This window comes from Bufo bufo, chromosome 4, assembly GCF_905171765.1.
Source record: "Bufo bufo chromosome 4, aBufBuf1.1, whole genome shotgun sequence".
In the NCBI taxonomy this organism is placed as follows: domain Eukaryota; kingdom Metazoa; phylum Chordata; class Amphibia; order Anura; family Bufonidae; genus Bufo; species Bufo bufo.
In genome coordinates, this window is record NC_053392.1 from 276,761,320 (window position 1) to 276,780,341 (window position 19,022).

The 19,022-nt window shown below is 37.9% G+C and overlaps 1 protein-coding gene across 4 annotated transcripts in view; it reads left to right on the top strand.

Annotated features, from left to right (window-relative positions):
• The window catches only part of ADGRB3 (adhesion G protein-coupled receptor B3), a 1,057,188-nt gene that overhangs the window by 421,982 nt on the left and 616,184 nt on the right, over positions 1-19,022 (top strand). For all 4 annotated transcript variants that reach the window (XM_040428625.1, XM_040428624.1, XM_040428627.1 and 1 more), the window contains exons 5-6: positions 9,617-9,781; positions 18,654-18,818. In XM_040428625.1, coding sequence (XP_040284559.1) covers positions 9,617-9,781; positions 18,654-18,818 — 330 coding nt within the window. The remainder of the gene's footprint in view (positions 1-9,616; positions 9,782-18,653; positions 18,819-19,022) is intronic.

The window sequence follows — 19,022 nt, forward strand, 5'->3', positions numbered from 1 at the left end:
TGTGGTAATATCATTGTACCTGTTGAGCTAAAGAGCAAACAGGTCAATTCCCAGCCTGTGTGCTCCTTCCACACAGAGCAGCAGGCGCAATGTGTCATGGAGCACTCCAGACAATTTATGTTGAAGCAGGAAGCTGACAGCTCCCTGCCTCTTTATGGAATTCAAATGTATTTGCACCCAGTGTCCTGGTTGCTGGGTGCTCGGCAAAGGGGACAGTCTAAGACCCTCTTTAGAAGCCCAAGGTAGTGCGCCCCGTGTAAGTCTGGCCCTGTTTATATGTGCTTTAAAAATTTGAATATAGTGCAATCAAGATCATTTGTAAACATCAGTCATGTTTTTAATTTATATGTCCTGATGAAAAGAAAAGGTATACATAGCCATGATATTGATGACCCATAGTAATCTTCAGTCTGTAACGTAACAAAGTTGTACATATTTAATCAGCAACCTTCTTGCGCAGGCATTTTTTAAAAAGGTTAGCAAAATTTTTTTATTGGTTTCATGTTCAGTACTTTATTTTCCTTTACTCAAAAAATTCTCACTGTAACCTACCATTGCAGTTTTGATGGCTCAAAGCTATATAAAAATCCAACTTAAATATCAATCATCTTGAATCATTTCATTTGACTAAAATAATCTATTTGTACAATTCCTGCAAAAATGTCCTCCAATCCAACTAAATCTAATTTCCTAAATGTGGCAGGAGACTTTAGCATAGAAGATATAATGTAATTGATGTATTTTGTGCAATTTCCGGAATGCTGCTGAACAAAATAGCTTCTACAAAAAGATCATTTGTTAAGACAATAACATGAGTTTTCATTGTAATATTACAATATATCTCACTGTTTTAATCTATTAATTCTTCCTTGCAGCTCCACATAAAAATTTATAATTTTAAAGCATATGAATTCTAGCAGTGCTTCAGCTTTTTTATGAATAGCCTGTGGTTAATGCTTGAGTTGAAATTCTTGTATTTGTAAGAAAATTGTTTAGCAAGTGTTTTTGTTTTAACTAACAAACATACCTAGGAGACTTATAAAAGTGTTACAAAATAACTAAATTCAAGTGGCACAAAATGTAACCAATAAACACGTTAAATACAATGTTTGTAGCTTTACATTTGAATGGCAAATCATATATGCTGGTTAAATTGACACTGCTACTTACTATGCTTGGGGGAAGTATTTTTAGAAACCACAACTTAAAGTCTGAAATTACCTTTTTCTTGAGTTTGATGACTCCTGAAACCTGGAACCAGTTGAACTTCTAAAAAAAGATGGAAAACAAAAAAGTTTCACAGCTCTGACCAACTTTAAACATACTCAAGGTTGGATGCTTACGAGAACATTGATTATATATTTATAACAACTGTTCAGGGTTTTTCAAATGTAGCAGAAGGAAACCACCAAAGTGCCAAGTGAGTGAGTGAAGTCCTTAATCATTAGAGATTTTTAGCCATGGCAGCGTGCACCTGCGCATTGGGATGTGCTGACTAACCCCCCTTTTCTTTGCAGTCCATAATCATTACCTACTTTATTGATTCTCCTGGAGGTAAATAACTTAAAGGAAATGTGTCTGCAATTTTTTTATCTGCCAGTTAAAAACTGATTGCAGCATACAGTTTCAAGAAAAAGTATGTGAACCCTTCGGAATGATATGGATTTCTGCACAAATTGGTCATAAAATGTGATTGGATCTTCATCTAAGTCACAACAATAGACAATCACAGTCTGCTTAAACTAATAACACACAAAGAATTAAATGTTACCATGTTTTTATTGAACACAGTGCCGGTGGAAAAAGTATGTTAGCCCCTAGACTAATGACATCTCCAAGAGCTAATTGGAGTGAGGTGTCAGCCAACTGGAGTCTAATCAATTGGAGGTGTTGGTTACAGCTGCCCTGCCCTATAAAAAACAAACACCAGTTCTAGGTTTGCTTTTCACAAGAAGCATTGCCTGATGTGAATGATGCCTTGCACAAAAGATCTCTCAGAAGACCTACGATTAAGAATTGTTGACTTGCATAAAGCTAGTAAGGGTTATAAAAGTATCTACAAAAGCCTTGCTGTTCATCATTCCACGGTAAGACAAATTGTCTATAAATGGAGACGGCCTAGAAGTGGCCGTCCTGTAAACATGACTGCAAAAGCACAGCGCAGACTGCTCAATGAGGGGAAGAAGAATCCTAGAGTGTCAGCTAAAGACTTACAAAAGTATCTGGCATATGCTAACATCCCTGTTAGCGAATCTATGTAAAACACTAAACAAGAATGGATTTCATGGGAGGATACCACAGAGGAAGCCACTGCTATCCAAAAAAACATTGCTGCACGCTTACAGTTTGCACAAGAGCACCTGGATGTTCCACAGCAGTACTGGCAAAATATTCTATGGACAGATGAAATCAAAGTTGAGTTGTTTGGAAGAAACACAACACTATGTGTGGAGAAAAAGAGGCACACCACACTAACATCAAAACCTCATCCCAACTGTGAAGTATGGTGGTGGGGACATCATGGTTTGGGGCTGCTTTGCTGCATCAGGGCCTGGACGGATTGCTATCATAGAATGAAAAATGAATTCCCAAGTTTATAAAGACATTTTGCAGGAGAACTGAAGGCCATCTGTCCACCAGCTGAAGCTCAACAGAAGATGGGTGTTGCAACAGGACAACGACTCAAAGCATAGAAGTAAATCAACAACAGAATGGCTTAAACAGAATAAAATACGCCTTCTGGAGTGGCCCAGTCAGAGTCCTGACCTCAACCCGATTGAGATGCTGTGGCATGACCTCAAGAAAGCGATTCACACCAGACATCCCAAGAATATTGCTGAACTGAAACAGTTCTGTAAAGAGGAATGGTCAAGAATTACTCCTGACCGTTGTGCACGTCTGATCTGCAACTACAGGAAACGTTTGGTTGAAAGTATTGCTGCCAAAGGAGGCTCAACCAGTTATTAAATCCAAGGGTTCACATACTTTTTCAACCTGCACTGTGAATGTTTACATGGTGTGTTCAATAAAAACATGGTAACATTTAATTCTTTGTGTGTTATTAGTTTAAGCAGACTGTGATTGTCTATTGTTGTGACTTAGATGAAGATCAGATCTCCTTTTATGACCAATTTGTGCAGAAATCCATATCATTCCAAAGGGTTCACATACTTTTTATTGCAACTGTATATCCTTTTTCTAATCTGTTTTAATTTTCTGATTACAGATTTTTTGTATTCTCTCTTATGAACATGATTATGGGGGCAGACATCTTGCCTCAGCTGTTCTCAGCAGTTAGAAAGCATAAAAAATTGCTTTAAGGCACCCATATGGACCATAGACATAATAGTCTGGAGAGATCTCATTGACTTCTATGAGAGAGTTTTCTACGCATCCTCTGTAACCTGTGCAGAGGTCATTGTACAAGGAAAGAATAGATAAGCTTTGACAATCACCTATTGGGAATTGAGGATCCTGTCTTATCTGTCATTGGAATCCTGCCTATATTGATATCACCTCTGTGTATAGATAAGCAGGTAACTGCAGTAAAGTAATCTGTACAGACGAAAAAGTGACACCTATTATTAGGCTTAGTGGCCAGTGTGAAAACTGCAGGAAATAATTGTTTATTATTAACCTCTTAATGACCGGGCCATTTTGCACCAGGCTTATTTTTGAAAATCTGACATGTATCACTTTATGTGGTAATAACTTTGGAACACTTTTACTTATCTAAGCCATTCTGAGATTGTTTTCTTATGACACATTGTACTTCATGACAGTCATAAGTTTGAGTCAATATATTTCACCTTTATTTATGAAAAAATCCCAAATTTACCAAAAATTTTGAAAATTTCACAATTTTCAAAATTTCAATTTCTGTGCTTTTAAAACAGATAGTGATACCTCATAAAATATTTATTACTTAACAATTCCAATATGTCCTTTTTGTTGGCATCATTTTATAAGTGTCATATTATTTTTTTGGGACGTTAGTAGGCTTAGAATTTTAGAAGCAATTCTTAAAACTTTTAAGAAAACTTACAAAACCCACTTTTTAAGGACCAGTTCAGGTCTAAAGTCACTTTGTGGGGTTTGCATAGTAGAAACCACCAATAAATTATCCCATTGTAGAAACTACATCCCTCAAGTTACTCAAAACTGATTTTACACTGTATAGTGAACTGAAGTGTATTTTCATTCATAGTAAGCCTGATCGGGTTCATGCCTCTGGCAGGACCCTGTCAGGCTTACATACCATGGCAAGCCTGGATGCCTATGTAAGGCATCCAGTTGCCATGGTAACCATTGGGACGCTGCCACAGCAGAGCAGCAGCCCGATGGGAGGGGGGAAGGAGGGAGCTCACTCCCTCTGTTATGATCAATCGGGACACAGCAGCATAGCGCCCGATGAGGGAGGGAGCTTCTCTATGGACTGCGGCATGGAAGGGGTTAAACGGACGACATCAGTGCGAGCACCGATGTCAGCCGTTATAATAGATTGTCAGCTGTATGCTATAGCTGATGATCTACTACCACTCGGCCACCCTGAAGCATTGTGGGGGCAAGGAGGGGTAGGGGGGTTGACCCCCTCATTATTACCTGGTCGCTTGGCCATCCTGAGAGGGGGGAGATCGGGGCACAGTAAACACAGCAGCGCAGCCCCGATCTCCTCAAAACTCACTGAGGAGATCGGAGCTGCACCGCTGAACGCTGCGATTATTCAGTGAAATATGACTGACCAATCAGCGATCCAAAGGCAGGGACCACTGTGATTGGTCTCTGCCGGGTGCCCAGACAGCTCAGCTCAGTTTAGATGCCGGTGACACTTTCATCTCATGAAGTATTGTGCACGTCATGATGCAGTAACTTACACCATATCATGACCTACACAGTACGTTATTAGTTACTAAGGGGTTAAGTATAGATATTGACATGGAAAATTAAAAATAACATAACCAAAAATTCTTGAAAAAATATAAACATAAAAAGGTGATTTAAACAATAGATCATTTTCTGATTACCTATTTCCTTTCAATTTAAATCATAAAGTGTACCTAAACTTTTACAGAATGTATTAAAAATGTATTAAAAATAAATTTTGTAATGTATTTTATTAATTGATTTTATTGTCTTTTTGTCAGAACAGGCCCCTAAACTTTGGACCTGTCTATAGCGCTTTTTATGTTGTGCCTACAGAATCCATAGACTGCAGTCATGTATGCAGTGTTTGGATTTCACAGTTCTGCAAGGACAGGCCCTTCAGTAACCCCAGTACTGGAGGAGACCCTACAACAGTGTGCTGTACCAGGCTTTAGTGGAGCGGGCACTGGCACTGTCATGTGCAGGGTCTTCTTCAAATACTAAGCTTTCTGTCGGCCTGTCCTTGTAGAATTCGTACTGTGCATACATGTCAGCGGTGCACGTATGTGCAAAAGTGAAAAGCGCTATAGAGAAGCCCAAACTAATGGCTTGTTTTGACATGAAGACAGTGAAATAAATTAATAAAACACATTGCAGAAATGAATTTTATGGCATTAGTCATGTTCTAAAGGCAAATTATGTGAAAGTTTAATTACATTTTAAGTCTGGTGAATAAATTCCCCCTTGACTAACTTTTATATCATGAGCGATACCTACGGTCACAAAAGAGAAAATATTAAAAAACTGAAATGTGTTCCATAGGAGTAGAAAGTATGGCTGCATGTTATACTTTGTTTCTTCGTGGTATTACAGATCATTCCATTCACTACATTATGAACTCTGTAAAAGCATGGTCAGGTGTGGTGCTATTCTGGGAAAAAGAGACCATATTTTCCAAATACTATAAATCTCTTTTATGTACTGTATGTAAGTTACATGGAAATATACCCACATTTGGCCAAAAAATAGGGATGCAGATTCCCAATCTATTCCATAATTCACTTGACTTAAAAATAGTATTTTTAAATTAGTAATATACAAATGAAGGGAAATGGGAAAAAGTATCATCAGGCATATGTCACACATGTGTAACTTACACATCACACCTTTAAAGCTTCCAAATCCACTTTTAGGTCGTGTTAGCAGTGTCAAAAAGCAGGAATTTTGTATTAATGTTATGCATATCTCTTGTGATCTGGTGATCAGGACCTAATTATACATTATTTTTCAAATGTTTTAGTTTTTATTAATGTGTTGCACAAAACGATATAAAAACTTGAATGTTTACCCAATAGTATGGCCAATAGGCCCAGTATAGCCAGTATGAATGTATATGTAATCATAGTATTTAATAAATGTTTTTTGCAGTCTATCAAGTAGTGGGATCAGAGAATTTCTCTTTGTAGGTCTCAGCATCTTTATGTATTTAAATGGGCCGATGTATTGCTTAATTTTACCTGTGGTGGCGTGGCAGGAAAATGAAATATATGCTGCTATGTTCCTCCACAGATCATAGCTGTTTATTGTGGGATGACATGTGAGCAGCATATTTTCAGGGTATCCTTCTAACAAAAATGGATGATAAAAAGTGAAGACCTCCTTAACAGGAATGTTTCATCAAAAAAATGCCCTATTTTTTAAATCCCATTTTTATGTTTAACATATTTTTAAAGAATTTTTGATGATATTTTTAATTTCCCATGTCCATATCTATAGTTAAAAACCATAACATACTGCTCTTTTCGCACTGGCCACTAACAAATAATTATAGTGACAAAGGACAGGCACTCACTCGTGGTAATCTTGCATAAATTGTTTATTGCTGCATAAATTTATGTTGCAATAAAGAATTTATTCAGGATTTCCACGAGTGAGTGCCAGTCTTTTACCACTTTTCCCTAGGTACACGTGCATCACGTTGCTACTTCCGGTGTGCTGATTGACCTATATAGAAACTAAGCCTAAAATAGGCACCACTTCTTTGTACAGGTCACTTTATTGAATTTATCTGCTTATACATACACAGAGGTGATATAATTACAGGCAGGGTTATAAAGACAAGATCTACTATTCACAGTCTAGAAAACTCATATAGAAGTCAATGAAGTCTCCTCCTGACCATTGTGGTAATGGACCATAGGGCTGCCATAAAGCAAGTTTTTTTTAAAGCTATGCAAATTCTGTTAGGAAATGATTTGACAAGATGGCCGCCCCCAAAATCATGTTTGGGAAATAGGATCAAAAAATCTGTAATCAGAAAATAAAAACTGATTAGAAACTAGCATAAAACACTTTTAGTGATACATGTCCTTTAATCCCTACCTAATGCAGCAATTTTTTTATTATCTTATTTTTCGCTTTATAAGACCCATTTTTTAGCAAGAAAAAAATCTTGCTAAAAAGTTTTTCTGCATCTTTTAAACAGCAGTCAGGGAGATCCAACATACAGCGCTTTGCCCGATCAGTAAGAGAGCTGTGCATCTGCACTCACCTCTCTCTTCCAGCAGACACCAAGCAGGAGAGCAGGCAAACAATCCATTCAACAAATGGGGAGTATTAAGGATAAGTGTGTGTGAATGTATGTGTAGCAGTGCTGTATGTGTGTAGGAGAGCTATATGTGTTTAGCAGCTACTGTTGAGTGAATTGAGCTTCGGATCCTAGATCCGAAGTCGATTTATTCAAAACTTTGAATGCTATACGGAGATTCGCTTCCGTACAGCATTTAAATTTATGGGCTCCGGTGAGGGAAATTCATTCGTTTGACTTTGGTGAATAACTTCGGGATTTGATTTTCCAGCTTGAAAACCATTTTAAAACATGGATCTGAAATTACTTTCGGTACCTTGGTGCCAGGAAATACTGAAGCCGACTTCGGTTCCATGTTTTGAAATGGTTTTAAAGTTTAAAAATTGATGGCCGAAGTTATGTATGAGTGATAACTCTGTTCACCTCGCCAGAGCCCATATATTTTATTGTTGTATGGAGACGTGTCCGTGCTATGTGCGTAGTAGGGCTATATGTGTAAAGTAGAGCTGTATGGCAGTAGTTGTGTGTGTACCAGAACTGTGTGTGTGTGTGTGTGAGTGTGCGTGCGTTGCAGACAAATACTTAAAAACTATCTAGCAGAACAAGAGGCATGTCAGGACATAACAGAGCAATGACAGGAGACATATTTATTTGGATAGGTACATTTAATGAGGTGACCACATGTTACAATGGTCAGCAGATGACACATTAAGGGTAACAGGAGCTGAGCAAAAACTACACCCCCCATCTATGGTGCACCCTAAAGTTATTGACCTTGATTCCTTTACTCCAGTAAACCATATTTCCTTCAAAGAGGACCTAGAAAATATTTTTTTCTAATTTGCAGTTGTCTAAACCTGGGGTGCATCTTATAAAGCAAAAAATACGGTATTCATTTTTGTTTTTAACTTATGGCCTTCCCGCAGCTCCAAACTTTTTAATTTTACCATTTACATAGCCATATAAGGGTTTGTTTTTTTCACAAGACAATATTTTAACACTGCGAGACTTTAATATGTGATCATCTGATCGCTTTACCATAGACTGTCATAATTTACCATTGTAGTCTGTGGGAGAATCAGTGTCTTGCCACAGGCAGACCTTCATAAGAACTTTGCTATGCCAGGTCTGGACCTAACAAGCAAATGGCTCCTGCAATCTCATTGCAGGGGAACAGTTCAGTCATGGGAGCACTGCAATTGACTATGGTATCTGAGGGATCAAAAGTCCATGCTTGACTCTGTTTTCCATCACAGACTATGCCACTGTAGAACAGCAGGCACTCAGCGACAGTTCCTAGATAGATGTCATCTTTAAAGGAGTTTTCTTACTTCAGCAAATGACTTTTATCATGGAGAGAAAGATAATACAAGGCACTTATTAATGTATTGTGATTCTCCATATTGCCCTCTTTGCTGGCATTTTTCCATCTCATTATACATTTTTTATTTCCATGGTTATTACCACCCTACTATCCAGCAATGGTGGTCATGCTCAATATAAGAAAAAGTCCCGGCCTCTTTGGTAGCCGGGACTGTGAGAGTGTGCATAGGCCGAAAATATTCCCTACAATATGCAAGCACGGCCACCGTTGATGGATTGTAGGGTGGTCATAACCATGGAAACGAGAAATATATAATGAGATGAAAAAATGAATCAAGCCAGCAAAGAGAACAATATAGACAATAAGTGCCTTGTATTAAACGTATCTACATGACAAATGCTATTTTCTGAAGTGAGACAACCCCTTTAAAGACCCAACCACTGTACATGTTATTAATTTTATTTCACATCTAGATTTAGAATGCACAGCCTTTTACAGATCTTTAATTACACATGCAATGTATTGATGAAGTTTTCAATATTTGAGTCTGTGCCGTTTTATAGAGTTCTGTATAAATCATATGAATACTTTTTGATAAAACTGAAACAAATAAACACAAATCTACAGCTGCTCAAATAGTAGATAAATTGTGTTTTAATCAATATGTATAGTATTGCTTTATTTTATAGATATAAAAAAAATTCACTTTCAGTTATCATTTTTATTTTCTAAAAAATCTATCTAAAGTAATTTTTAATATTATTATTATTATTATTATTATTATTATTATTATTATTATTATTATTAGTGTTATATAGTGTAATATCTTCTCTCTATTGCAGTAAATGGAGTTTGGGAGGAATGGTCACCTTGGAGTTTATGTTCCTTTACATGTGGAAAAGGCCAAAGAACAAGAACAAGGACTTGTACTCCTCCACAATATGGGGGGAGATTGTGCGGTGGACCAGAAATTCAGCATAAGCCTTGCAATATTGCTCTTTGCCCTGGTGAGATGAATGGACATTTATATACATTACTGTTAAATGTGTTTGAGGCGAAGGTGTTTGGTCAAGTGATGGATGAATGTACAGTATGTGTCTGGGAGATAAGTCTTGCCACTTTATCTTAAAAAAGTGCTTGTTACAAAGAATAATAGGGTCAGAATGAGATTGCCACCAGTATATGCAGAACAGAACACACATATACTGTTATATGTTTTTTGACAACTGAGTCAAACCCCAGAAAAATGGATTATGTCACTGTTTTTCCTTTCTTTTTTTTTTGTCAAATTTACTTTGTAACTGTAAAGTTGTCTCCTGTAGCCAATTTATTATAAGTATCCATTTGTCCAATTATATGTCAGAATTGTGACAGTCATGAAATAACACAGTGGCGGTGGTGTATTGTAGGCGCAGTCCATAGCAGGAGGAAAAATGAAGAGTGAGATTAGGAAAAAATAGTAAATCCAAGGTGAAACTGCAAGACATACAGTATATTAATCTGGTTAAAGAGAGCTTAAAATATTGTGCCAGCTTTTAAAATAAGCCTAGTACATTAATAAATTATCCTATGATCATCCATACACCTTAGAAATGCTTACATCCTAATATGTAGTTTATCGACAGCTTCATATATTACTCCTATACCAACATCATTGGCCTAAATGCCTTATATTGATTAAGTATTGAAGTATTGTGTAGTGCCACTAGGCAATGCTGTCTATTGGTTTTATTTTACTGTTTTTACTGTTATTTGCCTCTTTTATGTTTATGACTATTCACAAGAAATAGCTATACAGCTTTAATCACAGAAAACCCATCTCCGCTAGATCCACTTCAAGCAGATCTTTTTTATTCAGTTTTCTCTCTGACACAGCTCAGGGTGCGTGTCCTTCGAGGTGCAGTACTCTTTCTGTCATAGATCAGGGGCAATGTTACTGAGATGGACAGAAACTTGGAATAAAGGGTAAACAGAAGGTGGCGCTATACATATAGATTTCATTAAACAACTCAGTGGCTATACTATATTTTTTATTATATATTATTACAACAGTATTCAGATCCAAGTGCTGGTTTGAAAAGTGTAATATATATATATATATATATATACATAACTATACAAACAGCAAAATGTAATGCATTATTTTAAATGGATTGTCTTATTAAAGACAATTTATTTCAGTTCGCAGACATCATGGTAATCAACTAATAAAATAAACCAAAATAAATCGGGCACATGGTACGTCAGCAAGATAATTTTGCCAGGAAAAGCCACACAGCCAATTAGAAATGTAGCTTTAAATTATTTCATGGAGGACATTCAGATGGCAGCTTTATAGACTGGTTCTTTTGTCAGACTTACGAGGGGCAAGTTCTGAGCTCTATGATGCTCATATACTGTAACAAGGCATATGGGCATGGGTTGTCTTATGAAGACAGCATGTAGTATCTGCTGAGGATAGCAGGACTGGTAAGGTGGCAAGCTTGAACTATAAGGGTGCAGATATAAGGCCCTTTTCACACGGGCAAGTATTCCACGCGGGTGCAATGCGTGAGTTGAACGCATTGCACCCGCACTGAATCTGGACACATTCACTTCAATGGGGCTGTTCAGATGAGCAGCGATTTTTACGCATCACTTGTGCGTTGCGTGAAAATCGCAGCATGTCTATATTCTGCGTTTTTCACGCAACGCAGGCCCCATAGAAATGAATGTGTCTGTGTGAAAATCGCAAGCATCCACAAGCAAGTGCGGATGCGGTGCGATTTTCACACATGGTTGCTAGGAGATGATAGGGATGAGCAACCCCATTAAAGTCTTATCACTGTATTATTTTCCCTTATAACATGGTTATAAAGGAAAATAATAGCATTCTTAATACAGAATGCTTAGTAAAATGTGGCTTGAGCGCTTAAAAATTAGAAAAAAATTAACTCACCTCATCCTCTTGTTCGCACAGCCAGCATCGTCTTCTTTCTTCTTCTTTCAGGACTTGCAAAAGGACCTTTGATGATGTAATCGTGCTCACCACATGGTGAGCGTGATTACGTCATCAAAGGACCTTTTGCAGGTCCTGAAAGAAGAAGAAAGAAGACATGCCGGCTGCGTGAACAAGAGGATGAGGTGAGTTAATTTTTTTCTAATTTTTAAGCCCTCAAGCCACATTTTAGTAAGCATTCTGTATTAAGAATGCTATTATTTTCCTTTATAACCATGTTATAAGGGAAAATAATAAAATGAATAGAACACCTAACCCAAACCCGAACTTCAGTGGGTACAACATTCAGTTTTTTCTCATGCGCGTGCAAAACACATTGCACTCCCGCGGAAAAAAAATGAATTTTTTTTACAGTATTTCAGGTTAAATCGATTTGCCTACGCGAAGCACGAGGAAATTCGGCTTTGAGGCGAATCAAATTTATCCTGAAATTCGGGTCGAATTCTACTTTGTGGGATTGGATTCGCTCATCTCTAATTATGATAGTGATTTTTTTCAGAAAGTCAGTTAACCATTTTAAAGAAGCGGTCTGAGTTAACAATACAAATTGGGAAGGGGTTACAATTTTAAATTTAATTTTAAAATTAGTTAGACCATTACCCCAATTCAACCTCCCTCGGCTCCAGCTCTATAACTCCTGTACTCATAGCTACGCTTTTTTTACATGGCTGCAGCAGTAACATGCCAGTATACAGCCAATCACTGGCCTCAGTGGTCTCAAGCAATATATCACTGAGTTTATTGATTCAAAAATATGAGAGGTGGAGAGCACACCTCATAAGAGAGTGATGGGTACACGTCTCCTAGGAAATCGGTAAGATTTCCTGTGAATAACGGATAATCCAAACAAAATAAGAAAAATGAAGACAGCGTGTCCTATTGAGCTGGTTTTAATCCTGGGAATAGGACGTGCTGTCTCCAGTTATCTTTTTTGGGTTCATTGATTGGCTGTAGCAGCCACATGTTGTATACGAGCATGTCATCACTGCTGCCAAGAAGATGATGTTATGGCTGCAGCGGCAAAGAGGACTAGAGTATTAGTACTGGGGCAAAATGGATTTGAACAGGTAAGTATAACTTGTTTTATTATATTAACTCCTTCCCTGCCATTTAGAAAATATTATTTTCACTTGGACGACAACAGCTAGGATGCTATGTAGAATACTAGCTTAGAAACATAAATTATATCCATTCCAACTCATCGCCGGGTTCTTCCATCAACATCAGTGACTTAATTTTAAATGTCAGCTATGTATAACAAATGAATACCATCTATGCAGTCTGCGAGAAAAAAAATCTAAGATGAAATATAGTGCTGAAATGAGGTCTACCATACAAACCGCCACTATTTACTGATGACACAACAAAAGTTTAGACCTAGGAACAAGTCCTTGTCGAATCTGACCTATTGTACTGAGTCGTTCCATTAGTTTATTGGCTTTTGTGAGTTGGCACACTACAAAGAAATGCATTATTAAGAATACTCTCATGTGACACTCCGAGGTACTGGAGATATACAAGTAAATGAACATCAACTTTTTATTATATTTTGAGAAGCCTGTCAGACTATAAGAGACTATCAGCTTAAATTCATGAAGATTTAGAACTTTTGTTTATTGTATGTGTATTATTTGCTTAGTTTTAATGCCTTATACTCTTCTAATAACCTGGAAAGGCTTCATACAAGTAAATGGCTTAGCTGTTTTATTTGTCTTTGTTCACTTTCTAGCTATTTAGGAACAAAGGTGCCAAATGACTGGCACAAAGCCATGACAACACATGGGCATAATCATAATCTTCCTACAGAAATTGTTTGTAGGTATTGAGGCCAGCTGGCAAGGGCATATTTCAGTCGGTCCTACTGAGGATGGATTAGAACAGCAACATGTGGTAATAAGTTCCAAATTTTATTTTTGGTGAGGAAATAGCAGATGCACTTACTTCATATTCAGGGAAAGTAATGAAGACATGTATTATTTCTTGTATCGTAAAAAAAGTTTTGCACCTGTTCTATGCTGCATCGAAATTACACCTTGTGACACCAACATTTATGAGCAAGAAAAACATTCAATGTATTTCCAACTTAGGCAGTGACAGTTCAGCAGAAATGACCTTTTTGAGTTTTACTGCTATACAGCAGTTACAGTGCTCCGTTATAGTCTTCAGTTGTAGGCAATTATCCAGCTTTAAAAAGATGGATAGCAGAGCAGAAGCCCCATTTTATGACCCTACAGCCTAAAAAAAAAAAATCAAAATGTAAAACAGCATATCCTTTAGATAATTATTCATCACTGGCGTTATCTTGGAAGCAAGAGAAGAAAATGAGATTTTATTGTCTATAAGAAAGCAAACAAGATTAAAAAAAAAAGCAATTTTGTAGCTAATTTTCTTAACGTAGTCTTGTTATCTGTACACATATTAACTGCAAAGGGTGTTGCAAGCCACTGAAATAGATGGAAACTGCCCTCTGTTCAAAATGAATGTGCATGTCACGAGTAGTGATCCGAATTTCAATACAAATTTGATTCGTCACAAAGCCGAATTTCCTCACGCTTCAGGGTAACGAATCTATTTTTATCTGAAAAGGCAGTAAAAACAAAAAAACAGACTCACCCCATCCATTCACGTGCAAAGAGGCCGCCACGACCATCTTGATTGCAGAAACCACACAAAATCTTGTGTGGGGTGACATATGATGTCACCATGCTTATGCACTGGAGGGAGCAGTGACGTCATCAGTGATGATATTACCATGCCTGGCTAATGTGATGACGTGATGATTTTGCACGGTGTCTTTAATCAAGATGGCCGCAAAAGGCCTCTAGGTGAGCAAATGGATAAGGTGAGTATTTATTTCTTTCTTTTACTCTGATTAACCTCTGAAATGCCTAAATTGCAATCCCAGATGCAGTGATCAGCAATGAACGCTGCATCTGAAGGGTTCAATGACGGGGAGCGGTGCATTCGCCGTTCCTTATCACTGCGTCATCATGATGACGAAACTCATCATCAATCGAATTTCTTTGTGAAATTCGGCAAAGCAGGCGAATCAGATTTTTCATAACTTCGCTCATCTCTAGTCATGAGTAATATCATGTACATGTGGATATTGTCAACAACATTCCAGTAAATCTAAATTAGCCACACACTATTGGATTACATTACGCACAATATTCTTTCAGGTATAGGGGGAGCAGGCTTTGTTTCATGAACCCAATGACTGCATTGCTTTGTATTCGGGTTACTTGTTCATAGATGAATATGCCATACTATAATGAATGTTTGTTACTAATGTATATTCCGAGTAGCTTTCTTCTTTTGAATATACAGGTGAAACTTGAAAAATTAGAATATCATGCAAAGTTTATTTATTTCACTAATGCAACTTAAAAGGTGAAACTAACATATGGGATAGACTCATTACCTGCAAAGCGAGATATTTCAAGCCTTTATTTGGTATAATTTGGATGATTATGGCTTACAGCTTATGAAACCCCAAAGTCACAATTTTGAGGTATCCTTTGCTCAGGGGATATGGATTAATTAGCTGACTAGAGTGTGATACTTTGAGCCTAGAATAATATATCTTTTCACAAAATTCTAATTTTAAGCTGTATTAATGCAATTCCTTTTCATTTGTATTACTGAAATAAATGGACTTTTGCACGATGTTCACATTTTTCGAGTTTCACCTATATATGGGAACATCTCTTTCAGAAAATGACCAGATTTTTTTCTATGACAGGTTTTCAATTCCCTGTAGCTATTGTATACTATAGAATTTTTAAATTTTATTTTTTTTTTGTGCAAATTTTGGCTGGTCATCTCAAAGAGGTACAGTGTCATTGTATAAGAGAAAAAGAAAGGTCTGCTCCAACAAAGGATCTTTTAAGGGGGGGGGGGCAGGCTCTGGTGTGATAATAGAGGTCCGTGACAAGAGGGCCATAAGATATATCAACTTAAAAAGAGGTTGTGCAGTACCAGGGTCAGACCCTTTGTTCTGCTGATTAGAGGAGGTCCTGGAGGTTGTGACCTTTACTAATCACATATTGATTATTTAGCCTGAAAACAGTCCATCAAAATATATTCCTGTACAACTCCTTTAAAGTTGGATCATATAATTTCAGCTCATAGATTCTAGCCTAGCCAACTTTGTTATACCCATTCTGTACCAAATTGCCTACTTATTTGTAGACTACACCGTATGTAGTTTTCAAGATATTTCTAAGTACCATATTTATTTGCTAAAAAAATGGTCCATGTGCATACAAAACTCAGAATCAAATTTAATTTAAAGGATTATAGCAACCAATCAGATTCCACCTTTCATTTTTCAAAGGATCACCTTTCATTTTGCTATGGGTAACTAAGCCAGCTTTTCTTTATACCAGTTTTGATAAATCTACCCAGGGCTGGCTCCAGGTTCATGTGGGCCCTTGGACGATAAATATCAGGTGGCCCCCTTGTGGCATTTTTTTTTATATTTACATGTCCCACTGTGGCTCCTATGCCATATAATGAACTCCAGAGCCCCCTAGAAAGTATAGTGACCCCCCAGTGGCCTCCATACAGTATAATGACCACTAGTGGCTCTTCATACAGTACAATGACTCCCCCAATGCCCCACACACAATATAATGACCCCCCAATGCCCACCCACACAGTATAATGACCCCCAGTGATCCCCCACACAGTATTATGACCCCCCAGTGGCACTTCATTCAGAATAATGACCCCTAGTGGCCCCCATTCAGAACAATGACCCCCAGTGGCCCTCCATTCAGAATAATGACCCCCAATGGCCCCCATTCAGAACAATGACCCCAGTGGCCCCCACACAGTATTATGACCCCAGTGCTCTCCCACACAGTAAAATGACCCCCCACTGGCCCTCCATTCAGAATAATGACCCCCAGTGGCCCCATTCAGAAAAATTACCCCCAGTGACCCCCACACAAAATAATTACCTCCTGTGTCCCCAATACCGTATAATGACTTCCTGTGGCCCCCATACAGTATACTGATTCCCAGTGGCCCCCTCACTGGGGGTCACACTGTATGGAAGGAGCTCTGGGGGTCATTATACTGAATGGAAGGTCATTGGGGATCATTATACTAAATGGGAGACACTGGGGCTCATTATACTGCATAAGGGGCCCTCACACAGTATAATGACCTCCCAATGGCCCCCTCACATACCTAAAAATGTTGGAACGCAGGGGAGCCGCAGTCCTTTTCATTTACTAACTGCAGCTTATCTCCCTCCACTCAATCTATCCTCCGGTCCACTGCAGCAGGGAGACACATGTCATGATGTCACCGCTGGGCTAGGCCTGGAGGAGAGAAGGAGCTGCGTTTAGAGAATGAAAGAACTGCTGGCTCACCTGCGCTCAAGCAATGATCTCTTCCATCTGTATTGATGGAAATGCTCATAGCAGCTGGCCTAGCATTCTCCTGAGAGCTTGCACTCGGGGTGGACTGACCTCCCCTTTGGAATGCCACTATGCATTGGGCCCCCAAGGAGCAGCGGGCCCCGGCACTTGCCCAGGTATGTCGGGTGCTGACACCGGCCCTAAATCTACCCCAGGGATTATGTTCACCACATATTTATGGCCTCCATTTAACACATATCCTAGGGTGCACAGATGACATGTGTTTGTGATATATCACAAAGTGTCAATCCTACTGTATATGTGTCTATGTGAAGCCCCCAGTTGTCATATTATGAGCCTGTCGAGGGTTTTGCCAACATTTTGCAGTATTGCATTCAATTGGTTTAATGAGAAATTGGAGTCCAAATTAGAGCTTAGTTGGATACATATATGCTATATACAGGTGAAACTCGAAAAATTTGAATATTGTGCAAACTTCATTTATTTCAGTAATGCAACTTAAAAGGTGAAAATAACATATGAGATAGACTCAATATATGCAAAGTGAGATATTTCAAACCTTTATTTGTTATAATTTGGATGATTATGGCTTACAGCTTATGAAACCCCAAAGTCACAATTTTGAGGTCCCCTTTGCTCAGGGGGTATGGATTAATTAGCTGACTCTAGAGTGTGACACTTTGAGCCTAGAATATTGAACCTTTTCACAAAATTCTAATTTTAAGCTGCATTAATGCAATTCCTTTTAATTTGCATTACTGAAAATAAATGAACTTTTGCACAATATTCAAATTTTTGGAGTTTCACCTGTACATGTAACAGATGTCATACAATGGCAATCATCACCCATAGAGTTCTATCATACTCTATTCCATACATTTTTTAGTTTTTTTTCTAAACTGACATATTTTGGCTAGGTGGAGAGCAAAAGGATACTCTTTCATCCTCTGTCAGAGCAATGAAACCCTAGGAACATGTTTTGCGTGCACAGTGGGTTCACAAACACGAATATAGCCTATGGTTCTAGCAATGCAGTGATCTATAAGTAGCATGTAATGTGACATATGTACAAAATCTCTTTGTTATTTGGTTACTGAACTGCCAGGCAAATTTATGAGAAAATGGTTGGTCAAAAGTGTGAAAAAGAAAATCACAAATTATAGTGCAAATTTGGCACATAATTTGTGCCTTTTTTACACCACTGTTGTGCTTTCTGTGACAAAGGCTCACAGTTTGTACTTGAGCGCTGCTGACATCATGCACATTTTAATTTATTCAATTAAGTGTATCCCTTATTGATAGATTACACAACAATATTTTCTATCCAGTGAATTCCAACAGTTGACTGTTAAATCATAAGAAGTGCCTCAATCATGTATATGGCGTGTTTCTATACTTCTGCTTTGCTTGGTAGTCATTTAAAACATTTTGGCTGAAGTGTCCGCTGTTGTATTCATAGCCTTCTATGTTTGCTTGTTTCATCTCCAGTTGATGGCCTATGGCAGGAATGGAGTGCTTGGAGCCAATGCTCAGTAACATGTTCCAATGGCACACAGAAGAGACAGCGAGAGTGTTCACCAGCCTCCCACGGTGGCTCCGATTGTAAAGGACCCTATAGTGAGACGAGAGAATGTCATAATCAAGATTGTACAGGTAAATATTTGGACATCGTTTAATCCATGATATGACTTCAGAGAACACTATGAAATCCAATATATTATCTCATGTAGTTTTTATGGGTGAAAAGGGAATAACATTGTAGAAATATATCAGTTTAATAGTTTTTCATACCACAAGATATTGTGTTTTTATAGCTAGAATGATACTATCAATTTTAATATGTGAAACATTTTGAAA